Below are 18839 nucleotides of genomic sequence, written 5' to 3' on the forward strand. Positions count from 1 at the left end.
AAAACATTAGTGTAACCGTGTACATATTTAAGGAAGAAACATTTTTTGAATAAAATTGATATTTATAACAATTATTAATAAAGTTCTTTACAGACATATTTGTCTAAACTTGATATATGTATTTGTGTTTTTTTAAACTTAACGTAGCTTTATTAAGCCCTTATCAAGACTCAAAGCAGCATCATTGCCGAACACATAATTCATTTGACAATTAAGGTCTTTCCGAATCGACATGACTTGCACAGAAATGTTTGCCACTGGTCTTTACTCAAACAACGATTCACTCATAAATGCAGTACTTAAACAGTGTGAGGTAAATGTATTGTTTGTCTAGTACATGTATCTCGGATCAGTTAAATTACCCTTAAAACTAAAAAAAAACATTACCCCCTCCCTTTGCCAAATACTCCTTGGAGAAGAAATACCATTCGAAACAAACAGAAAAGATAGGAATATAGTGATCCCTTATATATCATTCCTTCTTCTCCTTCAATCTCTATACCAATGTAATGCATTGGCTTTATGAAAATAAAAATATATATTCTTCGCCTGTAAGCATGCTGCTGCAGCCTACTTTTTCTAATGCTTAATCGAGACATCTTTATTATTTTTAAACTACTGCAAATCATCAAAATGGCTTTCATAAAGAAGCAACCACTTAACTCAAAAAGAGGGGGGGGGCATTTTGTTAATTTATCTGAGCCAGAAATCTTTCCGCGCAAACGTTTAATTCCGGGGTTTTTTTTCGATGCTGGTAATCAATTTTTTTTTCAACATTTAACACTATAATGTATGGGGAAACTCTTGATTTATAATATTTTTGTATCATCTGTAGGACCTTTTTTTTTATCCAATTTGGGTTCGGAATATTTCCATCGACCCCAGCCGATTTGAGGTCAAATGGTCGTTCCCTTACTGCTAGAACAGTTGTCCGAAAACTTTGCATTCGGTTCTACGTAATGAACATTTAAATGACATAGAGTTTACAAGTGTGAACAAATCTTATGTACAGGTAATTAAACAAGGTGTATAGATGTGAACAAATTTAATGTGAAACCAATGTACAGTACATTAAACTAATTGTAAACAAGTTTACTGTACATGGCGTTTGGTGTGAACACGGCCTAAGTTTACCGTACACGATTTTTCCTGTTTCATAAAATAGTATATCTAAAGGAAATCATTTTTGTTTTAGTCGTTACAAATGCGTTTTAATAATAAAACATACAACAAAACATGTACCGAAATGTACCCTGGAGTTATATTCCGATTAAAATATGCACCGTCCATATCAGAGTCGTACATTTATGGTCATGAATTCCAGGTTTTTTTTTCAAAGTTTATGTTTTAGTCAAATCTCTGTTTGTTTCTGTTTTATATTTTTTTCTATGTTATCCAGTATAAGGTCGATAAACTACTTTACATATAGTATAAAACAGCATATAAATAAGTCAACGTTAGTATCTTAAACTCTAAATGCATTTTCTCATTTTATCGTACTAGGTTGCATTTGGACGCCTGAACAACTAATTAAAATCCTACTCTTGAAACCTAGTTTATTATTTCATCTTAACAACCACCGCCTCCTCCTCCTCCTCCTCCTCCACCACCACCTCCTCCTCCTCCCCCACCTCCTCCTCCTACCCCTCCGCCCCATCCTCCCCGTCCGCTGCTACTGCTTGAACCGTCGCCAGGACAAAATTTCCCCATCAAAAAGACTATCAAAACAAAACCAATGATAGAACCAAATGCTATCAATACGATTTCCCATGCTTTTAAACCATAAGAGCATTTTCCTTCTTCTAAAGCTTTTCTGAAAAGAAAATTGCATCAATATATGAAATACTATTTACAAGTTAATATACATAACAAATTGCATACAATCAACAAATTGATAAATTAAAAGATTATTGAAATTATATAACTAGCATGATTTTCAAAGCTGTATGCGTTTGCAGTAATATATGCGGTATGAATTATGAGCCTAAAAGATTCTCCAATCAAAATTCACATTGTCGGATACTAATTTTATTTTTTCACATTTACAATTATAGTTTTAAGAGAATAATACGTTATTTTATCATTTATATTTCATTGACCAAGTGTACCGGAATCAGACAATAAAATCACAAGATGAATAATTGTTTTGTTTCAGACATATAATAAAGTGGATTATTAAATGATATGAGCAAATTAATCCTAAGACAGACAAATCAGCATGAGCAATACTGAGGACGTTGCTCTGTCGATATAAATCAATAGTTAATTCTGCTTTTCGGACTCGTCCAATATGCCAGACGTGCGTTTCGTTCACACAAGTGACTCTCAGATAAAAAATGTTCGAAAAAGTACAAAGTTGAATAGCACAGAGAACCAAAAGTTCCAAAACGTTGCGACCAATACGGCTTTCCGTCTATGTTAAAAACATCCTTGTTATTAAGAATAATTCATACTTTTGCGAACAGTAAATTTTATAAAATTACTATTTAATAGATTTACATGATCAAACTGATGTGGTGACTAACTACAGAATAAAAACGGATACTTTACATAAAACAACCATAAATCATAAATAACATCAAGGTTAACAAATATGTCATCATCACTTAACGATCTAAATTTGTAAATATTATATTATTATTATTATGTTTGTTTGCGATGTTTAAATACGCAGACTCTGTTGTAACTACTCTACCGTTGTCAAATTTAAAATATTTACAAATTTAGATCGTTCAGACCTGTTTAATTGGAATGTTCATTGACGCAATCGTTCTTGTAACATAATAACTGTCTTCACCGTTAAAGAATTTAGAATTGTGCAAGTTCATATCGCACATTATTTTTTTTTATCTAAAGCATATATTTGAACTCTTTGTTGTTATTAGCCATATAACCTGTGTCATTTTTCACACATATTTAGAATGGTGCAAGCGTCTTAACTAATGTTCGGTTTGACTTTTTTATTGTATAAATTTCAAGATTGTTATAGTTTAATCTAAGTAGACTGACATATTATTCATTTAACATCACAATCAAATTGATGAAGGATATATGTTATCCGAAATATTTATAAATAATTACATTTATAGTTTTTTTTTTATTGGTGTTGTTGTGTACACTTTTTAGGCATTTATATATATAGCCACCTGTACTGGCTTTTCGTAGTCCCAAAAGCCTTAAAGACATGCTGGTGAGAGCTGATTTATCCTCTCAAGCAGGCTCTTCATCTATGGGCTCTTGCAAGGGTTGCGGAAACAAACGATGTCTGACTTGCAAACAAATACTGGATACCCAGACTTTTAACAGTCACTCCACTGGCACAGAATACACCATATTTTGCAATGTTAATTGCAAGACTTCAAATTTTGTGTATCTCTTGCAGTGTAAATGTGGTAAACAGTATGTTGGCGAGTCAGAACAGCCGTTTCACAAACGAATGAAAGGCCATCGTAGCGACTACCAGTGCAAGCCAGACCTCCCTCTCAGTCGACATTTGAGATCCCCTAGTCACACTAAGACAGATCTCAATCGACTGACCATTAAAATCATTGACCACAACTCTGCTTGGTCTAAGGAGGATAGACTTGCTCGGGAAAGGTTTTGGATAAGAAAATTAACAACTTTGGCACCAAATGGGATAAATGAAAAGATATAGTTCGACTCGGTGTAGTGCTTCACATTTAGGTTATATTACTTATTATTACAGTCTCTGTTTCTCTTTCTTAACCTTTTTCATTTATTAAATAAATTTGTTGAATACAGCAATTTAAATTACTCAATTTTTTTAGGGATGTATAAGTACCAAGCCACGTTCTTCTAGTTATACTTAGTCAAAAATTATTATTACATTTAAACGGCCGTTTGGTCGCGATGTTTAAGTATTCAGACTCTGTTGTAGCTACTTTACTCTGTCAATTTCAAATATTTAGATCGTTCAGTGCTGTCTGTTTGGTAATTTTACAGCCGTTATCATGCTTATACATGTTATACCATCATAATTGTCGTTCCCGATAAAGTTTTAGAATTGTGCTAGTTCAAATCGCACATTATTATTTGTATTTAAAGCATATATGTGAGCTCTCTGTTGTAATAGGCCATATAACCTATGTAATGTTTTTTTTAGAAATGTGCAAGCGTCTTAACTGATGTTCGGTTTGACTTTTTTTATTGTATAAATTTCAAGATTGTAATAGTTTAATCGAAGAAGTCTTAAAGATGGTCCGAGTACACAGTTATCGTCCTTTGATTTTCGTTGTAGTCCTTAGTGTGGACAGTGTGTTACTTGCCATTTTTTGTTATACCCCTTCCAAATTTATTTCTCCATGTTTTATGCCTCATATAGCAAGTTGGGGGGTGAAATGACACTGTAAAAAGATTTGGGTCATAAATATTAATGTAAAGTAGTGATTAGGTCCAGCTGAAAAAGGTCAAAAATTAGCACTTCGGAAGCTGTCAAAAGATTTCAAAACCCCCTTAACATAAAATTGTCCATATTTTGAGTTAGAGCTGATGAAGTTTTCTATAATTTTGACATAATTTGTCCCAAAAGTAGTACAACACACTGTGAAAATATTATTGAGAAAGCGCAGGTGGGATTTTTTTAATTTTCATTTATTGTCTAAAAGAAATGCACTACGAAATAACTGTGTACTCGGACCAAATGATTCATTTAACATCAGAATCTGACTGACGAAGGATATATGTTATCCGAAATATTTATAAATAATTACATTTATAGTTACCTCTTTTTGTATTTGGAGTTGTTGTGTTCACTTTTTTAGGCGTTTATATAATTTATTTATTGTGTACATGTATCGTTACTCGTAACGATCCAGCGCCCTCGTGGGGAAAATCGTGGACTACTATTCAGACGTTTTATAAAGTGCCTAGAAAATCAACCTAACGATGTTAGAGTAGATTTGAATCGTAACTTCCTCCCCGGCGCAGGGGCTGGAACCTGTACTTTTTTTTCTAACTTCTACGACAACACCGCCTAGCATTGTGCAGAGACCTTATCCCCTCCTCTAACTCTAGCTTATTAAAATAAGCTTTCGTTTCGGGAGGTGTTACCTTCGTGTAGGAATTAAATAAGGATCTCTGATACAATACACGAAGTATTTATTGTTAGTGTACAGAAATGATCATCTTCTCATCTCTTCAGTATAATTGCAGGATGCTAATCTATTTTTAGAAGCATACAATCACTGTAAATAAATATATGTATATGTCTGCCTGTGTGTAGTGACAACTGCAATCATACAACCATCACTGCTGGTGATCCGATGGATAAATCTGTTGTAGAGTTGTCACTGGCTCAGACGTACTTATAAATATAATTATTTCCTGTGACTGTATCTTACATAAATTTGTAGGATCCTTTACTATAGATAATTAACACTGACTTGGAAAGGTAACACCCGGCCACCGAAAGCTTCATTTTTATGAAGCCCAGGTGGTCGTGTGGTCTAGCGGGACGGCTACAGTGCAGGCGATTTGGTGTCACGATATCTCAGTAGCATGGGTTCGAATCCCGGCGAGGAAAGAACAAACAAATTACGAAAGCAAATTTACAGATCTAACATTGTTGGGTTGATGTTTAGACGAGTTGTAACTCTCAAAAAGTGACCAAATAACACAGAAATTAACAACAATAGTCTTCAGCCTTCAACAATGAGCAAAACCAATATTGCATATTGTCTATTTTGTTAATTTGTACAGTGATACTGACTGAATTCTGACAAAACATTTCAACTGATTTAGTGTTAGATGAAAGATCCAGTGAAAAGGGAACGAAGGAGTCAACCCAAATTTCTACCGCAAACAGCAAGAATGGTCGAAATCAGGAAGTACTAAATGACCCAATATATTATCCCTAAGGAGTGCTTTTTAAATAATAAGTATGATGAGCAGACTTTGATTGTATAATATATCTTGTAATTATTGTTAAGATATATATAAGATAGCTTTTTTTAAATTGGCTCATATTCTTTATATTTTCATCAATTTTGAATTCTTGATTTATTTAATTTTACCCTAGATCACCTAAGTGCATCCTTAAATTATTTAACGAGACTATACTTAGTAAATAATTGTTACTTTGTTATTCTTAGTTTGAGAGCTATTTTTTTCTGAAAAAAAGAGAGACGAAAGATACCAGAGGGATTTCAAACTTATAAGCCGAAAATAAAAAGACAAACGGACGAACAATAGTACACAAAAAACAACATAGACTAAGCAACACGAAAAATTGCGGGTGATCTAATGTGCTCCGAAAGGGTTAACATATCCTACTCTACATCGTGTTGCTCATGTAATACAAACCCGGTAGTAAGTTTAATTCGGTCAGTCACGTACGTTCATGTATTCAGTTTTGAGTTGTCTAGTGGCGAGACCTCGTTAAATTTGTATCTTGTCACGAAGGTATTAACCAGTGGTATTTCATGATTAACGAATACAGTGCGAACATATATAATAAAAATAAATCCATACTTGTATTCCTGTACCATGAATTTCAATCCTCCTTCAAAGTCATCAGATAAAAAATAGTCTTCCTTTGCTTTTTTGTATATGCCAGTTATACACTTTTCATTCAAAACCTTGAAAGCTTCTTCACCAGCTGATGTATATATCTACAGAACAACACCAATCATCGTCATGTTAAATATGATATTTGCTAATAAACAAGTTCATTGAAGCAATATATACCAGAAGTTTTTTTAAAATTCAATAATTTTGCTATATTTTGATATATGCTAAAGATATTCGCTCTTGTCGACAAGGCTATGTTTTAGTTGCTTTTTGAATATGTAAACATAGCCAAGTATCCTTTTCGCACATTTGTCAGTGACGTAACTGTTTGTCGTTAACTTTAAAATTGACGAAGGCCGACAAAATTTGTTACTCTAGAGGTTATTAAAAAAACAAAAACAGATAACAGTAATGACTTTGAAAAGAAGCCAAAAACCTTGCTTCTTTTAAAAAGCGGTAAACTACTGTTGCCTTTATTTTTCTCATTGATAGTAATATGTTGAATAACAAAGCTAGATCCTCCTGAAAGCGTTTATTATAATTTATGAAATTGATGGTAGCAGTCAAGAAATCAAACGTCGCGAGTACTCTCAGATCTGTTCATTGTGTCTTTTTGTGTCGGGATGTATAAGTACCCGGCCACGTCCACTTGTATTTTTGTCCATCTGATGAATTAAGCCTTTTTCAACTGGTTTTTATAGTTCGTTCTTATGTTGTACTGTTATAACACTGTCCCAGGTTAGGGGATGGTTAGGATCCCGCTAACATGTTTAACCCCGCCACATTATTTGTGTATGTGCCTGTCCCAAGTCAGGAGCCTGTAATTCAGTGGTTGTCGTTTGTTTATGTGTTACATATTTGTTTTTTGTTCATTTCTTTGTTGGTTTTCTCGATTGAATTGTTTTACATTGTCTTATCGGGGCCTTTTATAGCTGACTATGCGGTATGGGCTTTGCTCATAGTTGAAGGACGTACGGTGACCTATAGTTGTTAATGTCTGTGTCATTTTGGTCTCTTGTAGACAGTTGTCTCATTTGCAAGCATACCACATCTTTTTTATTATATTACATTTCAAACTATTCGTTTGAAAGTACCGCATTACATGATAGATATGGAAGAGGAACTTCTGTATCTGCTGGCCTCAAAGTCAGGTTGTTGATAAGTATAAAACTAATGACATGCTTTATTGTCGATGACACAATCATGTTCAAATGAAGTCAACGTAAGAAATTATAAGCCAGCATGCAGTCTTTAGCAATGATAAAAACCAAAACCGTGTAAGGTTTGTTTTTCTCAACCCCTAGATTGCTGAATAGTATATATGTTTTTATTGTTGCTTGTCTGTTTGTCAATCTTGCTTTTGACTATAGTGTTGCCTGTTTTAAAACAATAAACGTACATAGATACTAGTTATAAATGAAATAGGCAAATTTCGATATAATATTGTTAAAATGAAGAACCTTGTATTAATTTTTGATAAACTGTTTAACAAATACAAATGTTTTTCGAGAAAATCTCCTCTTTTTTTTTAACTTTGCTGGATCATTGGAATTTACTAAGATATATACTTCCATAAAGGAATGTTAATTATTTTTTATATTTGTTATACATCAATTAAACAGTTTTCTTTGTCTTCTATTTGTTAGATCATTTGTTTTCATTTTTATTTTAAAATATTTTTGGGTTAAGTGTTACATAAATATACATTAAAATTTCTTGATTGATAAAACAAGATGTACGCATTTATCACAACCTACAGCATTCTCAGTGAAACGTTTGTTCTATTTCGAAAAAAAAATACACAAGATATAAACTATTTGTTAACAATATACCAAAAAGTATGACATTTTGTTTTAACCCTAATATAATCTTTTATAATTTACACCCAAAACAAAACAATTGGTAAAAGATGGTATCGATTTTCACATCTTTGAAGGCCATGCATTAAACAGTTGTTGTTTTGCATTTTCGTTTTTTTACCTTTACCGTCAGTCGATTGCTGTCTCAGTGAAGTTCGTAACAATTCTGTTTCTTGTAATAGATGATAGATTAATACATCATCCAATAAACTTTAATAAAAAAAAATCCCTTTTACGTGTATGTTCAAGTTGATGACTCCGAAAAAACAAAGGATTAATATGTTTATTACCTGCCTATCGTATCGAGAAAGAAATATAACAACATTATTTCCACAAGATCCAGTTTCAAAGTTCCATTCATATTTCCTCAGACTATTTGCAAAAGTCTTTGCTTGACTTGTTCCCTTACTGAAACAAAACATGAATTTTAAATTACAAAAACACTGTAGATTTGCACTAAATTTCTCTACTGACTTCCATTTCTGTTCAACCCTGTAGGCAAACAATTAAGCGTATTCAGCATTAATTTGTGTGAACTATGTGTAATAGTTGATGACAACTGAATTTTAGTATAAATATTAATGGTTTACATGAGACCGATAATTTACACCTGTATCAAATACATGCTATGACGCTAGACATATTTATTTTGGGAAAAATCTTGGCTAAAATCTTATCACTTGTAAACGATAGCTGAAAAAGGAAGATTGTTTGTCATTTTTTAAAGTTTGGCACGCAAAGTGTTTCGTTTGCAATACTCACAGACCTTCGTTTTACAAACATTCGAATGATGTTATTAGTTGAAATACTACTTCTTTTATTTTCGTACCCTAGAAACCAAAATGACATTTTCATAATAATAAATCCCTCTGTTCTGCATGAATGAAAGTTGTATTTAAAGAACAAGGCGAAATTTTACATTTTTGTATGAATACCTGGGTCCTACACCGTTATGTAAATTTTCTAGACCCTCGTCAATCACTAACTTATAAATGAAGTTTATTAAACCCTTTATTGATGTTTTAACTGTATAAAAGAGGGACGAAATATACCAAAGGGATAGTCAAACTCATAAATCTAAAACAAACTGACAACGCCATGGCTAAAAATGAAAAAAGACAAACAAACGACAGCACACATGACACAACATAGAAAAACTAAAGAATAAACAACACGAACCCCATGACCTCAATGAATACCATGCTGACCTCTAACATGTCTAACTTAATTTACTAATTTCAATTTCAATTATTACTGCTCAATGCATGCTTTGTGTCTCACTTGGTATTTTAACGTTGTTAATACGTGCGTCACTGGTGAGTCTTATGTAAATGATACCAGAGTTTGGCGTACAGTGGTTTTTTCCTTGTATATATGATGAGTTTATTAATTACCATTTTACATATGAATCAAACATAGAGTGATTTTAATCGGAAAGTCTTTACGCTGTGATTTGTTATCCCAGGAATAGATTAACTTAGCCGTATTTGGCACAACTTTTCGGAATTCGTGGTTCTCAATGCTCTTTAATTTTGTACTTGTTTGGCTTTATAACTATTTTGATCTGAGCGTCACTGTTGAGTCTTATGAAGACGAAACGGGCGTCTGGAGTACTAAATTATAATCCTGGTACCTTTGATAATTATTGTACACCCTAAATTTGTCTTTGAAACAATCTTGTTTCCTAATAAAAAAACCCAAATCATTTAAGAAATATCCGAATTCGGATACCGTTAGCGGTCACTTTTGTGTACAGTCGACGTACTCCCTTCGATTTTTGTTTGTTCACTTAATTTTCGTGTCAAGGATGGGGTCCAGTGGTTGGAACCTCTCATTTTTGACGATTTATGCAGTTGAAACCCTTCTTTTTAAAAAAATAGCTGGATCCGCCCCTTCACTTGCCTAATTGTACCACGATTTCGCGGGCATCTAAAGCTTCTTGTATAGATAATGTAAATTATTGACCACCTGACACAATGAAAATACTGGTAAGATATAGTATGTATTAACGACGTACGGAGAAAAACATTCCTTGGTATAGAACATTCCCCAAGATATTCTTGTCAGAGCCAGATTTTTTATAAATCATATAAAGAAGGAAGAAATACTAAAATAAAAATTGAACACATTACCCCGAATTCATTCTGTTAACTATTGCTAATGAAATTCTGTATTCCCGCACATAACTGCAAATAGGTTTAGGTGGTTCAACAACAAAAAGCATCTCATCAATGCCATCAGCTGAAATAAACAAAACAAAATTTACGATTGTATTCTATTGCAATTATCTATTTTATATATTTAGATATACTTTTAATTCTACTAAATTGAAAATGACAGTAAGCAGTTTTACACGTTTTTTTTAAACTATTAACGGTTAAGCATACGTTTAACTCAATGCATATAAATTATGCTATAATTTCAAAGTTAAAAAATATCAGCATGTCGATTTTTTTTTTTTGTTCGTATAAAAATACAAAGCAATTAAAAAGACAATGCATTGAATTGTTTAAATGATACAATTTTTTTTATCACAATCTTGTTGGTGAACATAATGAAGTATTTCCATTGTATGTAGTACGCATATTCTGTGCATGACTTCTACGATTTATTTTTTTAATGTCTTGATATATCCATATTATAAAACGTATATAAGATGCACTGACATTACTTTTGCATGTCATGGGAGTACATGTTTAAAAAATTATTCAAGAGTTAAAATCAATAAAACATCATGATGTTACTATCGAAATTGTGTAACAATTCAGATGGAGTTAGATAAATACGCGGACTTATCGTGCGACAAAAACTATTTGGACTTGACTATATACATATCAATCACACAAAAGGGCTGCAATCTTCTAATAAATAATTCACATTACTGAACAGTATATTGTTGAAAAGTTTGGTCGGTTTGTGTTTATCAAAATGTCCGAAATCATTACACGTGACTTTTGACTGCTGAATACCCAAATAATTTAGTTACAATGTAATGACTACATGTTCTTCATACACCATACTTATATAGAAGTTCCCTTTTTATACGACGGCAAAATAATGTGCGGTCGTATATTGGTATCATGTCGTCTTCATCCTCAGCGTCGTCCGAAAATATGTGGTTTCCGGACAATAACTTAAGTATAAGTAAATAGAAATCTACAAAATTTCAACACAAAATTTGACACAACAAAAGAAAGGTTGATATTAATTTTTGGTTTTGGTTCCAACATTTTAGGAATAAGGGGCCAAAAAGGAACCAAAATAAGTATTTTTCTAGTTTCCAGACAATGACTTTTGGAACAGTGTATGGATCACTCTGAAATTATACCACCAGTTCCGATATCACAAAGGGATGGTTAAGATTAGCTGTTGGGGTTTATGACTCAAACCGTTTAGGAATTAGGGGTAAAAAAGGGGCAAGGGTTTCCTGGTTAATGGACAATTACTTGATTATTGGTCTTCGGATCTCAACGAAATAGATATTGGTCCATTAAGCATTATATATAAGGGATATCATTCGATTGATTCGTAATATTTTACACATAAGAGAACAATATTTTTGGATTTTGTGATTCTTCATGTTGGGACTTTTTGCTATAAGTGCATGTGTTACAATTTTTCATGCTATTAGTATTTCATTCTTTTACATACGCTGAATCACACTGTATATTTTTAATTGTTCGGCCTAATTCTAGTTGATCAAAATTTTGGTCCTAAGGCTATAAAATGTGTTTTGTTTGATTTAATGTTTAATAAACAAAATTTATAAGATAAAAATTAAAATGCTTTATTTAAATAACCGCCGTTACCTTGCTTTTAAATTATGTAAAGTTGTCAGCTAGTTATAGTATGAATTACTTTTTCGCTGTTTCTAGAAACATAAAAAACTGTGATAGTAGTATGCATTATATATTGATAGTGTTTATCAAAGTGTTCAGTGGTAATTCATCACTGTGTAATTCACTACTCACCAGTTGAACATTCCTGCAGACTTTCAAAAGCATTACATGGTGACTTTGCATTTACACCTTAACACCAGATATTTCGTATTTTTATAAATTCCTGGAAAGTTTTGTCGAAATTCGCCAACCGTTTCATAAGAAAATGACAATAGGAAAATTAACACCAATGGCCGATGGGTCTTTCCTCTAGTTAAGCTTACAATGCTAGGGGTTTCCTAAAAAAATATTATGGCGTTTTTATAGATGTGTACCTATTACTACTCTACGAGGGTACCAAGATTTATTTCAGGGAGAGGGAGGGGGTTCTAGGGGAACTGTAATACACCAATAAAACTATTATTTAACTGGCTTACTATGTATACATTATCAATCAAGAATCGAATAACCTTGTATAACTCTCAGCCCCGCTTTTACTAGCCCACCCACTCTTGCACGAGTACACATTTCATGTCGTATGATAGCCAACAATATCACAAAAGCAATTGTCATAATATTAGGATGTTACATAATGATGTTCTACATAAATGTGAATTCATCAAGACGCACATGATGTAATTTTTATCTATAATCAATGTTTTGACACCGTCCTCAAATTTAAAGTGTAATTTGTCAACCTCAACGTCGAGAATATACCTTTTTGTAACATGTCTAGAAGAAACTTTTAAATGTTGTGAAGATATATTAATTTTAGCCATGATTATGTGTCATTTTATATTCTAATACTTTTATGATGTATTTAAATGGGTTTTGATGGTTGCAAACTTCATCAAAAATTTTAATTGAGATGATTACCATATCTTGAGATCTTGAGGGAAAGATTTTTTTTTGAAAAAGGGCGGGTAAGATTACATAAATTGGGGGGGGGGGGGGGGGGGGTCTTCAAGATTTCTTATTTCAAATCGTATAACTAATTTTAAGTTCTTTCACTACAGTTATTCTGTGTCAAAAACTTATAATGTGTCCACTTTTGTCCCAACTGTTCAGGGTTGAACATATACGGTCGTATCCAGCTGCGCTTTGGGAAGCAATTTATTGGAATTATTTTCAAGTTCTGTTATTTAATTAATTAATTAACTTTTAATCCCCATTTATGCAAATATTTGTTTGGTCTGTGCGTCTGTTTGTTGGTTCGTTCGTCCATCTGTTTCGCTTAAATTTTTTCAGGTTAAAGTTTTTCAGGTTTAGACCCCAATTTTCACGGTCAACTAAACATAGAAAATGATAGTGCGAGTTGGACATCATGTACTATGGACACATTGTGTATGTATAATTAAAACTTTTGTTCTGCGTACAATGCTGGCGGGATGTCTGGTCCGATCGAAAAGGTCGAACATTAAAAAAACTGGCGTCAATACACGGACTAACAAAAAATCTTAAAATATATGTACACATGTTTTCTTCTAAGTTGATTGTGATGAATTTTTTTTTCTTCATTTTCCTCTCCTTTAGACGGACCATTTATATTTATATATTTTGTCTGCTCTATGCATTGATCCTTCACATCATAATAAATACCTGCTGTACTATTCAGTATTTGACAAGGGTCACAAATCCATGAATATTTACAATGTCGTCCACACAGTCCACTTGCAGTATGTGGCATTGGCATTTTCCCTGCATCATATCCAACAAGACACTCCGGAGAAGCACAGAATGAACAATTAGTTTGTTGAATAAGAAGAACATAAATCAGTAAAGGAAAAATGTAATGAAACACATAACATACATTTTTCTTATGACAGAATCCTCGAGGGTTTATGTAATTTTGTTTAAATAAATCCATTTTAAAACTTTGTAAATGATTACTCGATATTTTCACATTGGTTACTTCTGTAGAGTTATAAACAAAATTCTTCAAACCATTGCAGTTGTTTATTTTATATATACATTTAGGAGTACGTGTATTTTGAAATATAATACACAAATGCGTCAATAAACAAAATTTTATTTTCAATACGCAAAAAGTAGTCGTCCTTTAAATCTGTTCCGGGTGATCTATATCACGTACAACCATCTTAAACTATAAACAAACTATGAACTGCAGTAGTATAAGAAACAGTAAATTTACAGTAGTGTATAATTGTTTATGTTTTATTCATACAATTTATACAATACGGGTACATTTGATTTGTGTATCTGTCATTTGCATCTCCAAAAAGCAATTCAGATAACTATTTTATAACACAAAAGGTATTTATCCTTAAAGGTATTTATAGTTACATGTATTATCGTTCCGGGTGCATTTTAGAATGTTGACCATACGTTCCAAATAATTTTACTAAAGGGGCATATCTCTTCCAGAATTTCGAAAGGTTTATTTATTAGACAAATCATATTTTTTATTTGCCCTAGCCCTTATAATTATAATTGAAAAAAAAAATGAAGAAAAACATTGTGTAACCAACGACAACAAAATTAAGACAAAAAATAAATACCTATTATACAGAGTATGATTGCCAAATTGTGTGTTATAATCAGTTTCCTCTCCTATGAGAACGATCGATGCACCCCTCCTTGCCCACCTCTCCTTTTTTCATACGAATCGGAGTTCCTTCAAACACTTGTCAAAAACATAGAGGTCAGGCTATTTTGAATAGAACGCAAGTACGCTGTTTTTAGACAAAAAAGATATATTTCCTACCTAGGGACTATATTGGCTATGATTCATTGTGATATTGGTAAATACATTCTAAATTTAAGATAGAAATAGGGGCCATTTTAAGGACTTATCGAACTTTTTTTTAAGGTAAGCGTATGGATATTCACATGTTCCATTTGTTTATGTTAGTTTAAACAGTATTTATTAATGAAAAATGTCAAGATAAATATTACAATGTTACATAAAGTTCAAATATGGGATTCGGAAACAAGTTTGGAAAAACTTTTATAAATCCGTCTCCCTAAAAAAAAAACATCTATTTAACAAACAATATTACGTGCCAACAGTATATTCAGTTTATGGTAGCATATGATAAATTGAATAAATAAACAGGCACACACGCCAAAAAAATACAACAAATATAATAAATGAAAAAAATAAAATGTGGAAAAAAAAGGGAAAAAAAACACGAAACAGTCAACTCTTATTTACTTTTCTAGACAGTAAACCAACACACACGTCCGACTATAGTCAATTACGCCGGGCAATCCACTCGAATGTACATCATATAAAAAAAAAGTCTATATATATAATATATATACATATACTAGATTAACTTTCAAAACGTTTTGTTTTATTTATGTATTCAGAAACTTTATGAAACATTTGCATATTGTCCTCGTCAGCTTTAAGATTGTCCCCATATATGATAATCTTAAGATTAGAACAGGAGATCGTTCCGATAGTATCCCTTCGAATTTCATTATATTTTGGACATTTGAAGAAATAATGAGAGGTAGTTTCTACTCGACCACAGGAACACAGTGCGTTCTCGATTAGATTTTTTTTTAAATAGATGGTCCCTTAGAACACTACTCTGGAGTCTTAGTCTTGCTAAACATATCTGTTCTCTTTTACAGCCTAAGTGAAAATACAATGGTATTTTAATATTATTTTGAGAGAGATAAGTCTTAAAACACGATTTTGATTGACGTCTGGAATATTATTCCAAAGGTTTACTACGGCTGGTAGAAATGACTTTTGATAATAGCTTGTCTTCATAATACAGTTTGTAAATTTGAAGACCCCTAGTCCTGTGGTCGTGTAGATCTAGTCTCTAATTTGGAACAAACACAGAAAGATTATCAGGACAATCTCCGTGAAACATTTGATGAAATTTTAATAACTTATGTTTATCACGTCGAGACTGGAGAGTTTCCCGGTAAATATTAAAATAGTTTGTATGCACATTGAACGACAAATCTATGTGACGTATACAACTTTCTGACGTCAGACACACAAATCAATGAATGTGTTTGTAGATAGATGTTTTTGTGTTCAATGAAATTGTTCCTTTTATAATTGTTATACGATGATGTACCCATATTCTGACTATTTTATTTATTGCGTCTGTTTAGTTAACGCATAAATGTAAATATAACGGAAATTGATGAGACTGTCATCAAAGTGAGATGGTTAGCTCTATAAGACCAGGTTAAATCTACCATTTTCTACATTTGAAGATGCCTGTACCAAGTCAGAAATATGACAGTTCTTGTCCATTCGTTTTTGATGCGTTTTGTTATTTGATTTTGCCAAGTGATTATGGACTTTTCGAATTGATTTTCCTCTAAGTTCAGTATTTTTTTGATTTTTCTTTTTCCCAACCGGTTTCATCGTACAGCAATTGTCGCGATGATATCTTAGTACCACCTGTAACGATTTTTGCTGCTTCTAGTTGTAAGTTTTCCAGAGATGTTTTTAAATAATTAGGTGTATTATCCCAAACAATGTCCCCATATTATAAGACTGGGCGTATGAAAGATAAATAAATAGTTTAAACTTTAACTTTCAGAATAATGCTTTTCTAGAAATAGCCTTATCAATAATCATTTTTACATGATTATTCCAGCTTCCATCTTCATTTATAATAACCCCTAAATGCTTGTGCGACTCAACTTTTTTTATTATATTACAATTCATATACACTGGCCGGTGGTGGGGTTTATGGTGCCTTTTTGAAATGGTCATTATTTCTGTTTTGTTTGGGTTGAAATTGACAAGCCATTGTTTAGACCAATTATGTATTTTCTCAATATCTTTATTTAGCTTTTCTGCCGCTTCATATTCGTTAGCAACCACCATATAAATGAGAAATAAAATAGGACCCAAGATAGACCCTTTGGGTACTCCAGCTGAAACATGTTCGTTGTTGGACGTTTCTCCACCAATAACAACCTGTTGCCTTCTTGAGTTTAAATAGCTTTCAAACCAAAGTAACAAGTTACCATTAATTCCTATTTGTCTAAGCTTATAAAGTAAGCCTTTATGCCAAACTCGGTCGAAAGTTCGACTTATGTCGCAGAAGATTACCCTGACCTCTTTCCCTTCATCTAATGCTTTACCAATATCGTTAATAAGACATAGCAGTTGTTTTACTGTCGAATCACCAGTACTAAATGATGAAATATATGGGTCAAGTGAAATACCTATCTAATGAATCACAAAAACAGAGTAGGTGTGTTCGAATAGCTATTTTTTTACTGAAAGTACTTGACGACATTCTTTCAAGTTGGATGATGAAAATGCATATCTTCGAAAAAAAAATTTGTGTGTGAAAACTAGGGTTTATAATCTTCAACCACTAAAAAAATCTAGTCTGCCCTTCCACGAAATATTTAATTAGAATTTTTTTAAATGTTTATGAATTTTCGAAAATTCCAACTGACAACCGATCAGACAATAGTTTTAAGTTGAATCAATGCAGACAAGATCATTAACTGATGCTCATTAGCTAGTTGATACATTTGTCTTTTCAAATACAACTGACATATAAGGATCGTAATGGTGTAATGTGGATAAATTTATCGGTTTCCGAGAGCAAAATTGGCAGCGCATCATCCCTACAATGGCTTCCATTTCTACGATTGTGAAAATGAACTGGCGTAATGGGGAGATAATTTTGACGAAGTAGAATCCTGACTGCTCGGCAATACTTATGATGGTCAGTAAAATCAACAACGACGACAATACGCTCAAATTCATATTCTGAAGATCATCATTTTTTTTTTTGAGTAACAGTTCAATCTAACATTCAGTAAAGCATAAAATAACTTTGTTATTATAATGTTACATCTTATTCGACATATGACATATAAATGTACACCAAAAGATTTGTACTTTGTTATGATCAGCAATAACACAAGTTGATCTATATTTAGGCGTAGATGCTTAGGCAATCGAGTAGACCACGAGTAATTTGACCCAACGCGTGCCCTATATGTAATTAGGTCAACGTTTGACATAACGGTATTATTATAGTAGATACTTTGTGTAATATAGGACACGCGTGGGGGCTTAATGTGCTCATAATATAAAAATGGTTATAATCTTATCGTGTGTTGGAGGTAACAGTGACTATCAACAACTGATAAGAATAGTAGGACGTGGATGACTGATAAAAAAGTAAGTAATAAAAAGTAAAATATATACAAAATGAAAAGGAGGTGGAACATGTAACAGGAAAAAAACAGGGTTTTACCACAACAGTGCCAAAAATAGTTGTATTGTTAGAAGAAAATAAATAGTATTAACTCTGTTTGAACATCAAGAGGCTTTTCGTATATCAAGAAAATATATTCCCTAAAATAAATAGTATTAACTCTGTTTGAACATCAAGAGGCTTTTCGTATATCAAGAAAATTTATGGGAATAAGTTTTTTTTGTTTGTTATTGGTGTTTTAATTGACTACAAATAAGCAAGGAACATAGGCTTTTTGAGTGAATTTGATCTTTTTAACTAATTCAGCTTTGCTTAGAGGTGAGTATGTATGCATCAACCTGATTTACTTAAAATAGTAAGATTAGTGTAGACTTAGTCTTTAAAAGAAT

The 18839-nt window shown here is 32.4% G+C and overlaps 1 protein-coding gene across 1 annotated transcript; it reads right to left on the reverse strand.

Annotated features, from left to right (window-relative positions):
• Nucleotides 1–1569: 1569 nt before the first annotated feature.
• LOC139492914 (uncharacterized) lies at nt 1570–15376 on the reverse strand. Its single transcript, XM_071281063.1, has 5 exons — nt 13865–15376; nt 10520–10628; nt 8678–8795; nt 6490–6629; nt 1570–1813 (listed from the first exon to the last, which is right to left on the reverse strand). The coding sequence occupies exons 1-5, from the start codon at nt 14130–14132 to the stop codon at nt 1570–1572; spliced, it is 879 nt and encodes a 292-aa protein (XP_071137164.1). The 5' UTR covers nt 14133–15376.
• Between the last annotated feature and the right edge of the window lie 3463 nt (nt 15377–18839).

Source organism: Mytilus edulis, chromosome 10, assembly GCF_963676685.1.
Source record: "Mytilus edulis chromosome 10, xbMytEdul2.2, whole genome shotgun sequence".
Taxonomy (NCBI): Eukaryota; Metazoa; Mollusca; class Bivalvia; order Mytilida; family Mytilidae; genus Mytilus; species Mytilus edulis.

Excerpts from the sequence above, each read along its gene's own strand:
- LOC139492914 (XM_071281063.1), bottom strand. The coding sequence starts at position 14,132 with ATGGATTTATTTAAACAAAATTACATAAACCCTCGAGGATTCTGTCAT. Across the intron at positions 10,629-13,864 it reads AATACTGAATAGTACAGCAG|CTGATGGCATTGATGAGATG; the intron begins GTATTTATTATG and ends TGTTTATTTCAG. Across the intron at positions 1,814-6,489 it reads TTCATGGTACAGGAATACAA|AAAAGCTTTAGAAGAAGGAA; the intron begins GTATGGATTTAT and ends TTTTCTTTTCAG.